Here is an 18,676-nt window from a genome sequence, read left to right as displayed (position 1 = left end):
AGATTAAATAAAAATGGCTTTAATCACATTATTTTCAGATTTATTTGGCTTTTATATTTCTTCCTGCTTCACTATGTTTTTCCTGAAACAAGAAAAAGCATGGCTTTCCTTAATTTTTGGGATGTTTTAATTCATATATTGACTTGGTTAACTATTTTTCTTTTTTTATAAGAAATATTTTTTGCACTCCTCCCTGTTGATCTATAGCATCCTCTTTTATTCACTTGCTTGATAATCCATGGGTTATGTTCTCACCTTGAAATATTGTACTTACACTCAACTATTGGAAGTTGTAGATTTATATCTGATCTAAATATATACACGTTTATTATTGTGGTCTGTTTAACTGATGGGAAATTAAGAAGTGAGATTAGGGATAAATGGCATAATATTAAGCTCAATTTCATTAAAAAAAAGAAACACAAGAGTTTGACAGGAAAGAGAAATGCCATGTTAAAAAAAAAAAAGTTGTTTAAAAGAAGCTTAAGTGAGGTTTAGATGTGATTAAAATCTGTTCTGGTTTTTGGATACTAAATTATTCAAGCAAATAGCTGTTTATTCTGAGTTAAAACCCTCAGCACTTCTAGTCAGCTCTCTCCAGATAGTATGTCCCAGTTGCATCCCTTCATCAGTTGCTAGCAGGAAGGTTTGGGTATTTCTTGCACTTACAAAGTAAATAAAACGTTATGGAAAGCATTTAATGTGGGTACAATATTTGCTCTGGAATATTTTCCTCAATAAGTAGTGCTAGCCAGCAGGCAAGTCTGAGCACCCAGTGCGTTAGCTGTGGGGAGTAAATCTGTATGCTTGGCACAAAATCATCAGTTTAAACTATGGAAATGTAAATCAGAACACTGAGTGAAATTCAAAAATATTTCATTAAATGAACTGTGATACATGTGTAGGTAAGGGTATAATAAGGGACTCTGCCATGTACGCTTAAATGTCTACAATCTTTAGGCTATATTTTTTCTCACAGATTTAACTCTGAAAGATGCATAATATTTTTTTAAGGACACCATTAGCTATTCTCACAGTGTGCTTGCATTTCATTATATCTGACATTTTTCCTCAGACTTCAATTTCTGGAATGATGTTCTTTGAAAGTTGCTTTCTTGGTCCTCGTTATGGATGAGAAACAGACATATCTATACTCAATGTTCATCAACTGTGACAGCCACTCCCAGATTTATAAAATTATTTCCTTTATTATTTTCAAACCAATCTTTGGGTATGTTTTTGATCATAAGATTTACTGGGCCAAAAAAGGAAAGCAGGTCAGTAACACTGTAGTCTCTGGACTGTAGTCACTCTACACTGTAGTCTCTGGTTATTATTCTCTTTAGGTGCAATTTATACCTTTTCTGGGGTGTATGCTATAGGGATTTGTCTTAGTTGTATATGTTGTTAAAGACATAAACAGGAGAAAATGAAGATAATGACATTTATGGAAATTATTTGGACTAGCAGACATTATACAAAGGAATTAAACTTTCTATATCGAATTAGTCCCATACTGCATCTAGTGATGCAGCATGGAAGAAATTGTACTCGCTGCAAGCTATGCATGAGTCTCAGGACCAGTCTTGTCCACCATCCAGACGTTAACAAGCTTCAGCAGGATTTGTGTTATTGCAGCCTTCCCTGGGGAGTTTGCTTGACCCTTTTACACAGAACTGTGTGGTGTTTTTTTTTTTTTTTTTGCCATCTGGTAAGAAACCAGTGGGATTGAGCATTAGGTAGCTCAGGCAGCATGCTGACAGTTTGAATTCTTTTATTTCCAAGAAAAATTAGATGTTTTGAGCCTGAGTTGCAGTTGGCAGTATAGCAAGGAAAGTACAAGTCTCCACACTGGGCATAAATTGTTCTCTGCACTTTGTGATGCATGCAAAGGTGCAGGGAAGCACATTATAGACACATTCAACTTTAGTCTGATGTCATGCCCTCTGCAGAAAACTGCTGAATGAACATGTTACAAGAATCTTTAAATGCAGTATATACTAATAAATTAAACAGATACTGTTTGAAGAGTTTACCAAGGATAAAGGAAGCCATTACATGCAGTAGGAATAAGAGATGGCTCTTGTGAAAATATCATTTATAAAGGCCTTACAATAAAAATGACATATTTTCATATTCTTGGGTAAAATTATAATTCAAAATATGGAAAATCATGGGAAGGTTACGGGCTATTATCGTGCTCCTCTGACTGACCTAGTCACACAGCTAATCACTGTAGTTTTGGCTTTAGCATTGGCGTTAGCATGGGGTTTCAGAGATGTACCATGGATCCTGAAGTATGTGTAAGTTTCTAGTTCAGCAATTTATTTCAATACGTGATATATGAAAGCTATGCAGAAATTTGTGAAACTGTGTATGTGTTTCAAGTACAAGCGCACACATCCTTCAGTATTCAGTTTTACCCCCAAGTAGTGGTATAGCAGTAAAAGCCCCAACCATTTGCCGTATCTGTGCAATTCATTAGAGATTTCAATTTTTTGAACTTCAGCTTCACCCTAAAAAGATGACTACATAAGACTTGTGCTGTTTTTTTCTAGTGTATTTACTTCTCTATATTCATATTATTGTAATCCTGTTTGCATAACTGGTTGCCATTTAGCTCTGTTAGCAAGTTGCAGTCACTATATAGCAACGATCAGGATTCTGTGACAATTGCTGAATATTTTAAATATATTTTGATTCTAGGATTATTACTTTTTTATTTTTTTCAAAGGGTGAGCTAAATAGAGCCCAGCTGGCCTTTTGAAAATCCATGTTTTGTTTGTTGGCTGTCAGTTAGTAAGGGCACCTTTTCATTTGCAAATGGGGTCCATTTGGTCTGGAGAGACAGTAAAAATGGATCTTCGCATTGGCATTTTTTAGAACCATGCTGTAACACGCTGAGCAACTACAAAAGGTGAAGAAGTTAAAAAGAATGCAATTTTGATTAAATTATATGAGGAGAATTTCCTGGTTTCTCAAAGCCTGACACAAATTTCATGCAAGAAAACAGCTCAAATTATTACTATGTTTGAAGTAAGGTATTATCTGAACATGCGAAGGAAATGCAAATAATTGATTGGCTTATATTTCTGCACCGAAGCGAATTTCCCTTTTATCCAAAACGTGGAGGAGAAAGCAGGAGGAGAATGGTGAAGCAATGGAAATATGTTATAAAGTAGTTCTTTCTTGTGGTGATTCTTATATAACTATAGTGGAGATTATTTTTATGTTTAGTATTTATAAAGGTAGCCTCACTAGATAAAGTGATGTATTTATATGGGCATATTAAGATAAGTCCTTACGAGTATTAAGTCCTTATGATTATTAGATCTTTTTTGGTTAGTCTCGAGTTTTTCTCTTGTAGCTTCATGAACCTTGCATGAGAACCAAAATCTAAGGCAGTCATTTTGAGCAGAGATGAGAATTGTGATCAGTTTGGTGTGATTTGCAAGAGAAACTATAGAGTTTAAGATTCACAGATTAGGTCAGCAAAGATTAATAGCATCTTGCTGTCCCTACATCTTAAGATGCCTTTGAGTTTCTTTTCCGTAGGATTTTGATAGATAAGGTGTGTACAAATTCTGACATTTATGGAACAAAAATAAGGCTTTGTTTTCTGTTTTAGAGAAAACAATCTTCTGAGTGAATGCTTGTTGTCATTTTTGTCTTTTAGATCATTCTTGTAAGCTCTTCGCATAATGACCGTGACCAAAGCCTTTTCATAAGCACGGATGAAGGAGCTACCTTCCAGAAACAACCTATTACTTTTTTTGTGGAAACTCTCCTTTTTCACCCAAAAGAAGAAGACAAAGTGCTTGCTTACACAAAGGAAGGCAAGGTAAAGTATGAAGATATCGCATTTGTTTGAAATTTAGGAACTAAATTTCAAGGAATTCACTAAGTATTTAAGGAGATATAAAACTGTTGTCATATGTCATCGAGCACTGGGTTTTATGAAATACCAGGTGTTCAAGAGGAAACCATATTCAGTTTTCGAGAAGCCTATTTGAATATTTATTTCATTGATGTCCAAATCTTTGCTTTACGGTAACTTCAATCCTTTTTGGTTGATATGGATATTGGTAGTATTTATCCTCCTGAAGTGGAGTTGAGTACTACCTCTGAAATGTGCTCCTCCCTAGAAACCAAACGTAAGCAATTGCTCTTTAATTCATAATGTAGTAGAAAGTTTATTAACTTTCTGAAAGCTGAAATACTGCCTTCAAAGGCCTTTCATGGGACGTAAAGTAAAATAAAATAAACTGTTCAGTCATACAGCAGAAGAGGATTTTGGTAATCACTGAATCTGTAGAAACAGATTTCTGTCAGCAGTATATTAATTCTCTCACTCATGATATAATACATTGAGATTCAATCATTGTATTATATAAATTTTGACCATCTTTAAGATTTTTTTCTGATTAAATTATAAAGTCATCTCTCTGGATGGGTTAGGCTAAACACGAACAAGTGAGCAGACAATCTGTAAGTGTGTCATTCATCTCTTTTTCATAGTGCCCAAATTGCAACTTTAATCACTGTGATTCTGGTCCTGATAGTGGTCTTGCCTGTCTTCCATTGTTACTCCTGTTTTAAAATGGAATTAGACAAACACTAGTCCAAAAATGGACCCTTGTAAGAGATCACAGGAGGTGAGAGTAGTCAGACTAAGTTGCTAATGCTGCAGCCAAATACTACGTTGATTTCAGTTATGTTACATCAACTCATCCTTTGGGATATTTTCCATAATATATAACTTAATAGCCGATCCCAAAACAATTTGTGTTTACAGGCATTTTCAAATAAGGATGGAAGCATAATAAAAAAAACATAGCAAGCCAAACTCAGTCTCAAATTACACAGAGTATTTTACTTACTAGTTTCAATTTCAACTCCTAACACAATTAACTGTTACAAATGTGGTGAATACATGTTATGTGAACAAATGCTTCAGGGAAGCCTTAAGTTATGAAAAGCCTATGTTATGAAAAGTGCTGTTCTCAGTTTGACTTTTGTTTCTGATGATAGATATAATCCCCAATTTTATTATAGTTAGGAGATCAAATGGCTCAAAAAACTAAATAGCAGAATCTTTAAGAGTCATAGCGTACTGAAGAAGTTAACCATCCACACACAAGTGTTTTAAAGTGATTAAAAATACTTGTCAGGAAAGAGAGGGGGATAGGAGCTCAAAGTGAGGCATTTCCTTTGTGTTTTGATGAATTATGCAATAGGGAGGTTTTCAGGCATTTTATACTTGGATAATTATCCAAAACAAGTGATACTATTACTACCCACACTTAAAGTGCAACTTGGCAAAAAACTACAAAATACTCACTAAATAATAACTCTTTAGTAGTAGCAGGGAAGGTTAGGTAGAGTCAACCATAACTTACTGGACAAGCCCTGCATCTTTACCGAAGATGTTAAGGAAGGAAGGGTGCCTTTGACTATAACTGGGCAAGTAATCTGCTTCAATTTTGTTTAAGATCTGTCAAAGTTGGCTTATCAGGAAGAAGTGATATTGGCAAAGGAGGAGTTGAAAATCAGACTTGCGGCTTGACATGAAAAGAAGTCACTGTACTAAACTCAAAGGTTTCCAGAGAGTCTGAATCTGAAGCCAAAATCTGAATTTGGCCTAGAGAGATTGCATACTCCAGATTTTTGAGTTACTTAATTTTACTTTCACTGAAATAACATAGTATCAAGAAGTTATATGAGCTAAAGCTCAGGAGAAGCCATTACCTCCTGTTACTCAAATGATTTCTTACAAAGGCACTTTTGAGAATACAAGGAATGCAGGATCAAGTCCTTCATAAATAGCAATCAGCAAGCTTCTCTGTCTACTGCAGCATCACGGCCTTTCTCACAACTTCTGATTTGATTTAGTCCTTATTTTATATTGCTAAATCTGCATGGTTCTTTCATTCAGAAGCCTAGATTTTATTTAAATACAGCTCTAGCCTCTGGCTGACACCATAAATGAATGCAAATCTAGTCAATGTATTTGGACTAATCCATTTACTGTCTCAAATCTATACTCCCTTTTTCTGGCTACCTCAGCAATAATGAATAACAATCAGCTATTCACTGAGTCTCTATAAATGCTTTTTGATTTTTAAAACTTGACAGAGATACAGTAGATTTTAATTGTTCATTGGGAAGCTGTAAGGATGGAAAAATGGTAAAAATAAGACATGCATTTTTAATTTCTTTTCAAAGTGATTCCCTACAGTTATTATATGAGTGATAATAAACATCTATTAGATGTGTTCACTAAAGCCAGAAATTTTAGCTGTCCACTAATATAACTGTTTTCACCTCATATCTAAGCTCATTTGGTAGTTTTATTGTATGCAGCTATTAAAAACCAAAAGCCATATGGGTATTTTTTTTTCGTTTTAAGGAATTCAAATGTGTGCATAAGTTTGGTACAGGTTATTTTTTTTTATTTCTTTCAAATAGCGCATCAGTTAAAAATCCCTCTCAGTTTGAATGTTTCATTATTCCTACTTTGTTCTCCCTTGCAGTAAGATTGCAAGGGCTTCTCACTACACAAAACCAAACTGTTTGTTCATAAGCCCATACACTTAAAATTTAAATGTGTGTGGAACGTTTATTTGGATCAGTAGAAAGGGCCAGGGTGTGGTTGGGTTTTGATTTGTTTGTTGGGTGGTTTTTGTTTTTTTTGTCCTCCACTGCAGTCATCACTGTTCTAATGGTGAGATTCTTCTCGAATTTTCTTCTGAAATTCATCCATGACAAAAAAATACATCTTTTTGTTATGTGCCACTGTTGTCTGTTATCACAAATCGCTCTTTTCCCTCTTCCAGGAACCTCTGAATTCTTGTTTTCTTTGCAGGTTGGACACCAGAGTTAGGGCAAAGCTTTAAATGATTCTCTCTTCCAGGTTTATAGTGGTTTGCTGTGGCAGGTACCTAGCTGAGCAGGGCCCACCCTTTGATGACCACAGTCAAAATGGTGGTCATCTTTTCTGCCTGGTGACAAATGTTTGAAAAAACAGCTCAGGTTCTCTGCTCTGAATGGTTTGGCCGGTGCAAAGCCATACTTCTCCCTCTCAGGAGGATGCTCTTCACTCTGACTTTTTGATTCCTGGATTATTTCTGTCTGTATACTGACTGGGTCAACACTGAAGTAAACTATCTGAGTCCTGATCATCGTTTCTTACCACAGCTGTGCTCTACCTGCTTTAGCTGATTGTGCAGTGGAACGAAGCCCAGTAATTTTGAAGTACATAGTAACTGTAGGAAATGCTGTTTTATTTCTGTTTCAAATGTAATGAATACCTGCAGAGTTTATGTCGAGGGAAATTACCTCAGCCTTTATCTTTACATAGTAATATTGCTGTTTTTCACTAGTAAAACATAATTCATAGTTTTATTCGTTTGCCACTGAACCTGCAATTTTAAAAGAAAAACATTTCTTACTAGTCCTCATAAGATTCTCTCCTCTATAATGGCTGGTGACTGAACAGGTGAATTATTCCCACGTCAGAGTAGGACAATTTTATTTGCATTTTTTCCCCTATTCAAGACATTAAGAGAAATCCCATCATATGTAAATTGGATCAAACAAGAAATGCATGTAGACAGCAGGGGGTTTTAAATCTGCCTCATAGGTATTTGCTATTTTAACTAGAGGAAACAGATTATGAAGGCAAATGCTAAAGAAGGGAGATTTTTGAAGAGCTATTTTATTCCCCATTTTATATTGGTTAAAACAGCTTTGGTCTGCTCTACTGATATCCATCCGTATCATTAGCATTTGATTTTTGGCAGGAATGAGCTGTTCTGAGGGAAGGTGGAACTGGAATCATCCTCTTCCTTCAGGGCATCATCTGCCACACTGTTGAGTGACCATTTCTCACAGGTCTCGGATTGCTATCCATGACGCATGCACCTAAATACATCTTTCCTCATCAAATCTCTAAAAAGTATTTCTATAATATCTTTTGGTCCTGTTTTAGCAGAGTTTTAAATCCATTGACTTTCTATTAAGTATGTCTGATGGAATTAAGGCCTGAAGCATAAAGGGAGCATTTGTGCTTGTTTTGTCAATGAAGGGAAAGAAGGAGAAGAAAAGTATCCTTGTACCCTCCCTTTTTTGTAACTTTGTTGGGGTCAAAAAGAATCTGACCCAAAATGAATTGTGAATTGTTTTCATGGTGGACAAGAAGACATTGTCACTGAGTTTTGTTCTTTATAGAAAGTTATTGTGGAGAGTTCCTGGAATTTTTTTTTCTTTGGTGTGCAATCTGTCATTTTAATAGTGACATGGGACCTCTCTTTTAAGATGTATATCGTTAAATGTATATCATTAAGTTTCCTATTACCTATTCTCTTTTTTTTTTTTTGTAGGTTTACGCATCTATTGACTTGGGGAAAAAATGGACTCTTCTGCAGGAGCGAGTTTCAAAAGATCATATTTTTTGGTAAGATGCCCATTATCTTCCAAATAATAATAATAATTAAAAAAAAAAAAAAAAAGAGGAGCAAAAATATTTTGTTCTAATCAAGAAAGATATTTTCAGATGTACTAAGGACAGTAGGAGCTTTGGTGTCTTTTGCAGATTGAGTATGTCAGCATTGCTGCATCCACTACTGCAAATTCGTGCTCATGCCAGTGATTATGCTAAGTATCAGTGTATATGGGGGTTAATAGGTCTAGTTCTATGGAGCTGAAGATTAAAGAGAACTGTAATGTCCAATGAAATTGCTTTTTGTTTTACTGGTAAAATTGATCTTTAGAAGGGAGAACGGTATTTTCACAGAGAAAAATCTGTAACTTTTTTAAGAAATGTTGAATCAGACCTATTAACTGGAGTCATATGTAAACTTACACTATTAGGGAAACTGGTGAAAAATATGACTTTACTGAGTACACATATATCAAACGATTTTATTTTAGCTTGTCTCTTAAAACATTGAGAAAGTGATTTAAGCAGATTGCCAACATTTTTGAAGGATAAGTCTTGTTTTTTTTTTCTGCCAATTAAGTAATTTTGCAAAATACATAACTTCATTTGCATCAAAATTAGACTTTTGTGGTGTTTTTAATTGATTTTATATTTAAAAGTCTTCAATATGCACACTTAATATTTATCTGATTTCTATTGGAAAAGTCCAGATAATTCCACCTTTGACGTTTTACTTCAATGTATTAATATAGAATGTATATAACCATATTATTACAAGTAATTAGTATTTTTTATTACAGGATTAGTCATAACATGCCAGTCACTTTAGTTTTCTAAATGACTTTTGATTTGTTTTAGTTCTAGAACTGTCTCTGCAAAAATTAAGGGAGTTTTTATAGTTCCAAATGTATTTTTTTTTTTTGTCTGCAACCTACTTACTGCCCATACTAGTCTATGTTTTTCCATAGGAAAACAGCCTGTGGTTTGTTTGTAGTAACACCTATCTGATTTACTCCTGTCTGTCTCAGCCTTCTCTGCTGAAATATTTGAGTCAGCCAGATACTTTCTGCCTCCTTGCTCCTGCAAAATGTAGCCTTTCTGCAGAACTTACTGCCACTCAGCAGCTGGAGTTTTACAGGCAACATGCTTTACGTGTATCTCAACTATCATGCAAGCGGTATAATCACTTAGTAGTTACACAGTGGTTAGGAAGTGTCATCATGAAGATTACATAGGGTGTAAATCAGGAGGGTATTTAGCTCGGTCTCTAATTAAATAAACTTTTGAAATAAATTCAGTCTGAAAACTGTTGAAGTTGCTAACAGTTAAGGAAGAACAGCAGAATCCACTCCCTTGAAAAGTTGTTTAATGTTTTTCTTGTCTAATCCTGGGTGTACTTAGGACACAGAAATTATGAAAATTTAGCACTGAAATACATGTCGGTTTTGCTCTGACTCAAACTGTCAATGCTTTTTGAAGAAAAGCAAGCAAGTATATGCTTAACATTATTAAGTCTGTATTTTGCTGTATTTCAGAATCTTTATGCTTCTTTATATCACTCAGACACAATCAGGGAAAATGTCCCAGAACTTTGGCAGAAATAACTGCCATATATTACTTCAAACAAAGTTTGTTCATAAATGTCACATTCCTCTCAGAGAAGAGTAATAAATTCTAAGAATGTGTATGTTTATAAGCATTAGAAATAATTTCTGGGCTTTGTTTTCCCCTTTTCAGTGGAGAGACCTCTCTGATCTCTCTCAAGAACTGTATCAGCCATCAACAGCAAAAATCCAGGGGCAGATATTTAGCACTGCATCATGACCGTATGATCCTTCTCTAAAACTTATTAAGAGTCATAGAAATAAAGATCTACATTATACTTCTAAAAATAACGTGTGATGTTGCAATATATAAAGAAACTGCTGTGAATGGAGGGTTGGACGTGATAGTCTTCCTGTGGAAGTTACTGTAGCATTATATGAAATTTTCTACCCTTCATCATGGCCTTCATCACCTGAGTTATCTGAGTGCTGAATAGAAGCAAGTATTTGTGTAGTTTTCCATGAACGTACGATTTGTTGTCAGACCTTGGCCACTGGAACACTCTACTAAGTCCAGTATTGTTTTCTTGGCAATATGTAACATCCGATATGTTAAAGATAGGTGAAATTAATTCAAATTAATTGTGTATCTCTATAAATTAGGGCATGTGTCTTGCTGATACTGGCTGGTTGTGCTGAGAACATTTCACTGGGCAGGTCTTTAGCAAATGTTACTTCTTTGGTATCAATGGAGCTGTGGCACTGTATAGAAGTTTATAACATAGCCTAAGATTTTTATTTCAGCCTGGTAAATGCAGATATCCATCATAATATTTTCCTGTGCTTTTTAAAAACAATTTCCTCCTGTGCCTCCAGCAGAAGCCAGATATTCGCGCAATTCCTGAAGAAGCTCTTTTTTTTTCTTTTTTTTTGAAAATCTGAATGCAATGAATTTAATGCGATGTCTTGTATATTTATTCCATGTGAAGGTCAGTAGGGACTGGGTAGTTTATTTATGTGCAGATCTTATACTACAGATTTCTAAGCAATATATTTAAATAATCTTCGAGGCTTTATGTGCTTTTTCAAGTGTTTTGGAATGTCCCTTAAGTGTTTTTGCAGTTCTAACGTATGGAATTTGGTCTTTCATGATAGTGGAACTAATGGAAAGATTATTGATATCACTGGAAAGTGTATACTATCATCTCTATTTTAGCAGCACAGAATATTTTCATCCCGTCTGTGGTTTAGTGTGGCATTTTCTCCCCCTCCTCCCTCTCCCCCCAGCTGTTTTCCCAATTTTTTTCATTTATACTTTTGGAAAGGAAAGTTGACTAATCCTTCATAGCAGTTTTTCTTCCCAGAGCAGCTTAGGAGGGCTTGGGAGGCTGCAGATGTAAAGATGGTTACAAAACTTATGTATTCTAGAAACTTCTTTGTTTTTCTATATTTGTTTTCTCATTGAAGTTGAAATGAAGAATCAAAATATAAGGGAAAATAAAACAAAAACTTGTTCAGTAAACTTCCATATCAAAATCCTGAAAATAAATTATTTTAATTAATTTCAAAGCAAAATCATGAAATGTAGATTTGAAATTAACTTCAGAAAATCAGTTAAGTTTCAATATAATTCAAAATAAAATTTCATTTTGTACCTGCACTTAAAAATAACTGTTTAATTTTTTTGTAAATACTAGTTGAGAGGTTTCAGTATTTTTTTTTGTGAAAAGTTTGAATTTTGAGCAAATTCTTGTGCATTAAAATTAAGAAATTTTGGTTACCATGACCAGTTTTACTTCTGGCTATAAACTACAACCACCCGTGCATTATTGTCCTGATGTGAATATTTCTATTGAAGCGGTGTTGTAGTGCCTAATCCTTGTAGTTTTTTCTAGTTCTTGGCATATTTGTTGGAGCATATGCAAAGAGTTTGCTTTAGAAAAAGAATAACCTGTCCCAGCAAAACACTAAGCACCCACACATCACGGGGTATATAATCGGTTTTATATATCAAGCCCATAAAAAAAAAGTAAATAAAAAAATAAAAAATATATATTATGTGGTAATAGTCTAGAAGAAAGAATTCTGCAGTTTGGGATTCCTCTGCCTCTGCTGCTATTCTTTTCAGTCCCTAAGGCTTATGCACCAGTTAAGTTCCTTTTGATTTCTCAAAATAGAGCTTAGTAATATATAAGAGAAGAACAGATTGTGAATCAGCTGTCTACACCAGCACAAATATACCCCAGGACAGTAGGTCTTGAAGCAGTAATTACCAGAGAATTAGGCCCAGCATACTTTCATTATGATTTTGTCTGGAGCCTTAGAAATGTTTTATCCTCAGCTCACTAGAATATGTGGATCCGATGTGAAAGGTATCTATTACTCTTATTTTTAGATATCGGTTCTCTGTTTTCATGAGAGGTGAAAACATAAAAATAAAAAATGATGAGTGTATTTGGGTAGAGCAGTTGTTCTCCAGGGACCAAAGTTCTGTTCTTATCATGAAATCCCACATGAGCAATCAATCATAGCTGCAGCCATTAATGTCAAGTGTAGCGAGTTCCTGCCTATTTGAGTGTCAGGTGAAAGAGTGGAGTTTAGAGGTGTTATGCCCTGAAGGAGAGAGAAATGGAAAGAAGATTTCATTGAGCTTTTAACATTGAATTTTGTGTGAAAGGCTCTTGTGTGGGAAGCCAGGGATCTGCGTGGGCAGTCATTCTTACATTTGACTTAAGCATTCAGGATGATATTTGTTTCTATTCCTATCTGTGTGGTGATGGGGATGACAAACCACTTTGGCCCTGCTGTTCAGATAAGTGTGGCAGGAAAAATGTTTTTATTAAAAAGTGTTGAGGAATAGGGAGGAAATGAGGAGCAACACACACTGGCCGTGCAAGGCATTGACTGAGTCATTGAAGGTGCATCTTTCAAAGAGATGTGAAGAAGGCAAGGCCTGAAACATAAATCAGTTGTAATCTACTGACTTTAGCTTATATAAATCAAATTGCGGTTTTGTCTCCCTGAGTAATCAGGTTGCCAAGAGTCAATTGCATTTTAAGCTACTCAGAGAAAGCATCTACATGCTTTTGACTTGCTTTCTAAGCAAGACAGTACCCTTAAACCAATGATGTGAATCACTAGAAATCAGTCAGTGTAAAGTGGGAACTTGTTACCTTTTGGGTAAAGTTCATTTTAAGGGATGATAAGAGGGCAGATAGAGGAGATGTGCAAGTTTTCAGATGGCATTTCATTGGAGACTAAGGCACATTAGCAAGCGAGTTTGTTTTGATTTGGTTTTGGATTTGGATGGTATATTTGAAGATATCTCTTCATCAATATGCATCCAAGTGAACTGGATCGAGTATTTAACAATGAAGGGACCTATTGGAAGGAGAGGAGACGCATGTCCACAGCAGACTCTACTTGATTAGTGCTCACAGGCAACTGCTCCTCTACAAAATGAGTCCATGCTGCAGAAGTAAAATATGAAATAATTACCACGTAAAGGATTGATGCTTACAATTCACATTTTGCAATATGTATTATTACATAGCAGTGGTAATTTTTGTTCATGTATATTACATAAATATAAAATTCTAGGTAAGCATCGATATTTTTCTAGTATTGCATACAACTGGAATAAGAAATTACTGGGGCAGTTTGTGAGGAAGAGAGTTAGCTGAATAAAAGCAAAGTTGTTATTAAAGTAATGCCAAATGTCTGCTAACTTGCATTCTTAACAGAGAACTCTAAATTTTAAATTCTTAGAATTTTAGCATTGTCATTTAAAAATATAAAATTTTAAATGGCTGTATCATGGGGTATATATTTATACACAGACCAAGATGGATGCAGAGGTCTTATTAGTCCACTCCATTGCACCATTTTTATGCTGATGCAATGCTGATCAAGTTGGTGTAATGTCTTGGTGGAGCACTAATACAGAAAAGTGAAGGTCATGAAAAATCTAATCTTTTGGAACTTCTCTACAGTCTCAAGCAACATATACATTAAAAAAAAAAAAAAAAAAGCTGTAGTGTCACTCAAGAGACCAAATTCAGCCCTGCCTTGTGTATGGAAACAAAAGTGCCCTGATTTTTCTCTCCTTTGCGCTTTAATTGATTAGGTGCATCTTTATGAGCTTTATGACATAAATAAATTTAGACATGCACAACGGCTGCACCACGGCAACCCTGCATCACGGCACCACCCAAAGGTGCTGCTTTTCTTCTGCAGGATTGGTGCTCAACTGCCTTCATGGTGAGATGTTTTAAGAAACAGAAAATCAATCCCTCTAAAAATTCCCCAAATTACATTGTGCTGAATTAATTTTCCCAAGAGGCTCAACATGGTGTCAGACAAGTACCAGTGCTAGCACAAGGGAGGTGATGGGAACTTGTGTTCACAGGAAAGGGAAAAAGCATATTGAGGCTGCCTATATTCACAACACCCTACAATCAAGTCAGTCTATTTTCATTTTGAAGTGTTGTAACCACACTGTAATGCGATCTGAAATGCTGGCATGTTGCACTTGCTTTAACCAGAACAGTAAAATTTGTCTGATCTAAAATTAAAGTTTTTGTTTTTGTTTTTTCTCCAGTGGAAATTTTAAGTGCATGTTGTAAAAACTGAAATTGAGAAAAAATAGTTTCCAAGAAAGTGCTTGTTGTACTGAAAGTGCTCTTGGTACTGAAAGTGCTGTACTGAAAGCTTAAGTTTCTATTTGAAAATAGAATTTAATGTTGAAATTACAACAAAAAAGGAAGAAGCTGCTGAATTACAAGGTTCCATTGTGTCTGTAAGATGAAAGAGATCCTGTCCTAGAGGTGGCTCAGGAGCAGTGAGCAGTGCTTGTGAATAGATGTGTGGACATAATCCTCACACTGGTATGATGTATCTATGTTGTGGTAGCAATAAGTTTATATATGAAAATATATTTAAAAAAAAAAAAGCTTAGATTTCTCCTTCAATATGAAAAAACATAACCGAGCCTTCCTTTTAAGTGGATCATTTACTGTATGTATGGTTTTTGCCCATCATTTTAGGAAAGCTATATTGCATGAGCAGATGGACTGAGACTGTTTAGCCTTGATAGTATGATACACCTTTTCCTTTGGTTCATCCTTTAAACACAGTTGAAATAACAATATTGCTGTTTAAAGTACTGTTGGCAGAGGACTTCACTGAATTGAATGGATTAGTTTATTCTTCAGGGATATTGCTTCAAGTTCTCTGCATTAGCTATACTCCATTCTGAAGATTTTCTTAGTAGCCGTAATAGATGTTTGTTTTTTTCAAGGAAAGAAAAAAGGACTGTTCCTAAGTGTTTGCAAAAATAGGCAAAAAGACTTCAGAGTTGGGAAACTTGCTCTATAGTTGATGTTCAAAAGTAGACTTTGAGGGTTTAATGTCTTCAGTGAGTAAATAGAGAGCCATCTGTACAATTGGAGTAATATAAAACACAAAACCTGTCTTTGAAAAAATGAATTTTTTTCCTTATTTTATTTACCTAATTTTTGCCTCTCAGAATGGATAAACTCTGCACTTAAAGAGTACATCTTACATGTTAGATGTATCGAAAGTGAGGTATCTATGGGTAATGATAATTTCTTTTGGCAGCTCTGTGGCTTCTATCTTTGTGGGGTTACCTTTAAATTAGACAGTTCCAAGCACTGGGACCTGGCTGGTTCTGTGGAACAACTGAGGTGGTGACGGAGAGGCAAGACTGGGAACACAGGAGAGAGGTGGCTTAATCTGGTAGAACAATGAGTAGAAATGGTTGTCAAACTGCAGCATGGAGTTGTCACCCTAAATCTTCCGTGTGGTCAGTGGAGGTGATCCAGCTGGTTTAAGAAGAGAGGACTTACCCTCTGGAAGTAACTGTTCTCCTGTTTAATGAAGCATAGTTTCAAAAGGGGGAATAGGGGAAATGTCTGAACTTCAGGGCGAAAGAGGTATTACTTTTTCCTGACAGGGTTTGAAAGAACTTTCCTTGTGATTTTTTTCACACCTACTGAAATACAAATCTAAAGGAGAGATGTAGTGCAGGTTGGAAGCTTTCATGTTGTGTGTACATGTGGTGTTCATTAACACCCATCAGTTGCAACCTCTTGCACTAAATGATTACACTGGAAATGAGATTAGACTCTACTTGTGCCAGCTGCCACTGTTAGGAGGTACATGATGGACAGATCATTTTCACTTCTGAGCTATTGAAAGAAGTGTGTAAAGGTATTGACGTATATCTCAAACTGTGCTTATGAAATCATGTGTAATGAGTTATAGACAGAAGAGTTTTTTTCACAAGTACCCCAAAGCTGTATTATTGGTACCAACCAGCAAGTCAGGCTGAGCTGCAAAAAACTTCAAGCCTAAAGTTTCTGTTAGTTTGTAGTTCAGCTGCATGAGGTCTAGAACAAAAGATAAAGTATTCAACAAACATAATTTTCTTCCTTCGAAGAGCTGACTGCAAAGTAAATAGAAGGTTTGATTTGGTATGTCGTGAATATCTAGAAGAAGTAGATAGTGTAATAGATAATGTACACTGCAAAAAGTAGTCCACAGATCTCCCCCCACCCCCGCCCTGTTCAGATACACTTTTATCAGACCTCAGTGAGTATAATAGCTTTTCTGACTTAATGTATTGTCTCCAAAATACTCTAATAGTTTGTGTTTCAGAGACACAATTTCTTAGAAAATGCAGGACTTTTCCATGCATTTACTAAAAAATTCCTAGTAGAAGTTTCCTTCACATCTCAAGGCTTGGCAGAGCTCATCACTCCCCCTCCCCTTCCTTATTCAGACTGATCATTTATCTTATTAGGAAAAAACAGCAATGTGATTATTTCTGGTTGTTATGCAGCAGTGGAAATCATCCAGTCTCTTCCCCCTGGCCTGCATTCCCAAGGAGCCACCAATTACTGAGTCTGAGTTTTCACCGCTCCTCATAAATCAATGTTATTAAAATCATTAAACAATGATGTAATTTCAATCCAAAGTATTAGCTTTATTGCATTTGATTATTAATAATTGTATCAAAATGATCATTTTCTCTAAGTATTGTAATGAGGTTTTTTAGTATATGAGTCCAGATGTACTTTGTCACTCAGCGCACCTCCTTTGCATGTCTTCAGCTCACATCTACTGACTCGATGGACACACATTGCCAGTGAAGAGCCTTGTGAAAAGCAATGTAGCTATATGGGAGTGAGGACGGATTCTGCTTTTCTTTGTGACAGCATGAGTGTCATCTCCAAGCTATCTCTGCAGAATCTTCCTGACTAATGGCAATGTAAGAGCCAGGAAAAAGCACAGCTGTGGCTGCTGTCCCTAGGTTGGGATGGAAGCCCTGAGGGTAGAAAGCTCATCTTTTGGCTAACCATATTTAACATGGGAGATATTAGGAGAAAATCAGCCTGTATTCCCCATGCACTTTTTCAAAGTTAAGCTGTGCTTTGATCAATTCTGACTGAATTTCCTTCTCAGGATATCCTTCTCAAAATTATTTTTCACTTTCTTCCTTTGTCAAAGTAGAATCTACTCTTCTTTTGAATATACTTACCAGTGACGTATCAATTAGTTATGGAAGGGATGTGTCAAGTTTAAGGTATTTCTAATAAGAATGGAATCCAAGTTTTCTCTAGCCCAAAATCTGCCTTGTAGTCTCAAATGTCAGAGGTAATTGTAAAAAGATACTCAAAAGCTTGCCAGTAAATATGAGTGCACATGTAGCTGTATATATTTATGTATAAACTTGGGATTATAAAGTTTTGTTTCCAATTTCATAACTATTTTGGTTCTTTTCTCCAGTTGATATTAGGATCCTATTTGTATGCGTATTTTAGTAAGAGGTATTTTAAATAAATTTAAGGAGAAAAATATAATACCAAGTACAGAAAAAAATGGTTTCCATCTAATGTTAGTAATATGACATTATAAATGGGGTTTATTTTAATTTCCCAGCTAGAAGAATGTTAAAGCTGGTTAGCATGAAATCCTCTCTTGTCTTCCATCCACATAATTACAATTCTGTAGCTGGCTCTGCATAACTTGATTATATTATGTTCTCAGGGCTGTTGCTGGAGTTGACGGAGACCCTGATTTAGTTCATATGGAAATCCAGGACCCCAGTGGAGGTATGCAAATGAAAATGTTATCATTTGATTCCCTAGGGTATAGTATTTCTCTTTGTTTTAGAGAGTACTTTTTGGATTGATTTTTAGTCAGAAGTACAAGTCAGATTCTTGCTCTGTTTATCTGTAGTCAGTAAAGCTGTCCTTTTATATAAAACTATAGTATAATTTAAAATTTACTTGTTTTCCACTCTAAGATGAATTGACATCAAGATGCTATGCTCTGTTGAAAACTTCCATTAATAGTGCAATTTGTTCTGGCAGTTAAACATTGAACATTTTTTCCTGATTTGCGAATAAAACTGGCAATGCAGTGGTAGTGCTGGGTAAGTGTCTGTTAAAGTGAATCGTTGCGTATGTCAGTCCTACTGAACTAACCACTGTCTCCCAGAATTTCCTCATGTTACAGCATCTAGACCCTGAGACTTCAAATGCAAAATAAATGAAAAAGCAGATCAGCAGTCAGGATGTGATGCAGTAGAGTCACCGTGATTCAAAAACTTTGTATGGTTTCTTGTTGCCAATTGTACTGTTGAAAGATGATCTAACTCCTTGAATCA

The 18,676-nt window shown here is 35.5% G+C and overlaps 1 protein-coding gene across 13 annotated transcripts in view; it reads left to right on the top strand.

Moving 5' to 3' along the window:
• SORCS2 (sortilin related VPS10 domain containing receptor 2) overlaps nt 1-18,676 on the top strand; it is a 544,650-nt gene that overhangs the window by 430,489 nt on the left and 95,485 nt on the right. For all 13 annotated transcript variants that reach the window (XM_066996540.1, XM_066996538.1, XM_066996537.1 and 10 more), the window contains 3 exons: nt 3,677-3,841; nt 8,382-8,455; nt 18,055-18,119. In XM_066996540.1, coding sequence (XP_066852641.1) covers nt 3,677-3,841; nt 8,382-8,455; nt 18,055-18,119 — 304 coding nt within the window. The remainder of the gene's footprint in view (nt 1-3,676; nt 3,842-8,381; nt 8,456-18,054; nt 18,120-18,676) is intronic.

The sequence above is a fragment of the Anser cygnoides genome, chromosome 4 (assembly GCF_040182565.1).
Source record: "Anser cygnoides isolate HZ-2024a breed goose chromosome 4, Taihu_goose_T2T_genome, whole genome shotgun sequence".
NCBI lineage: Eukaryota > Metazoa > Chordata > Aves > Anseriformes > Anatidae > Anser > Anser cygnoides.
The sequence above is the reverse complement of the archived record's forward strand: the minus strand, read 5'-3'. Positions and strand labels throughout refer to the sequence as shown.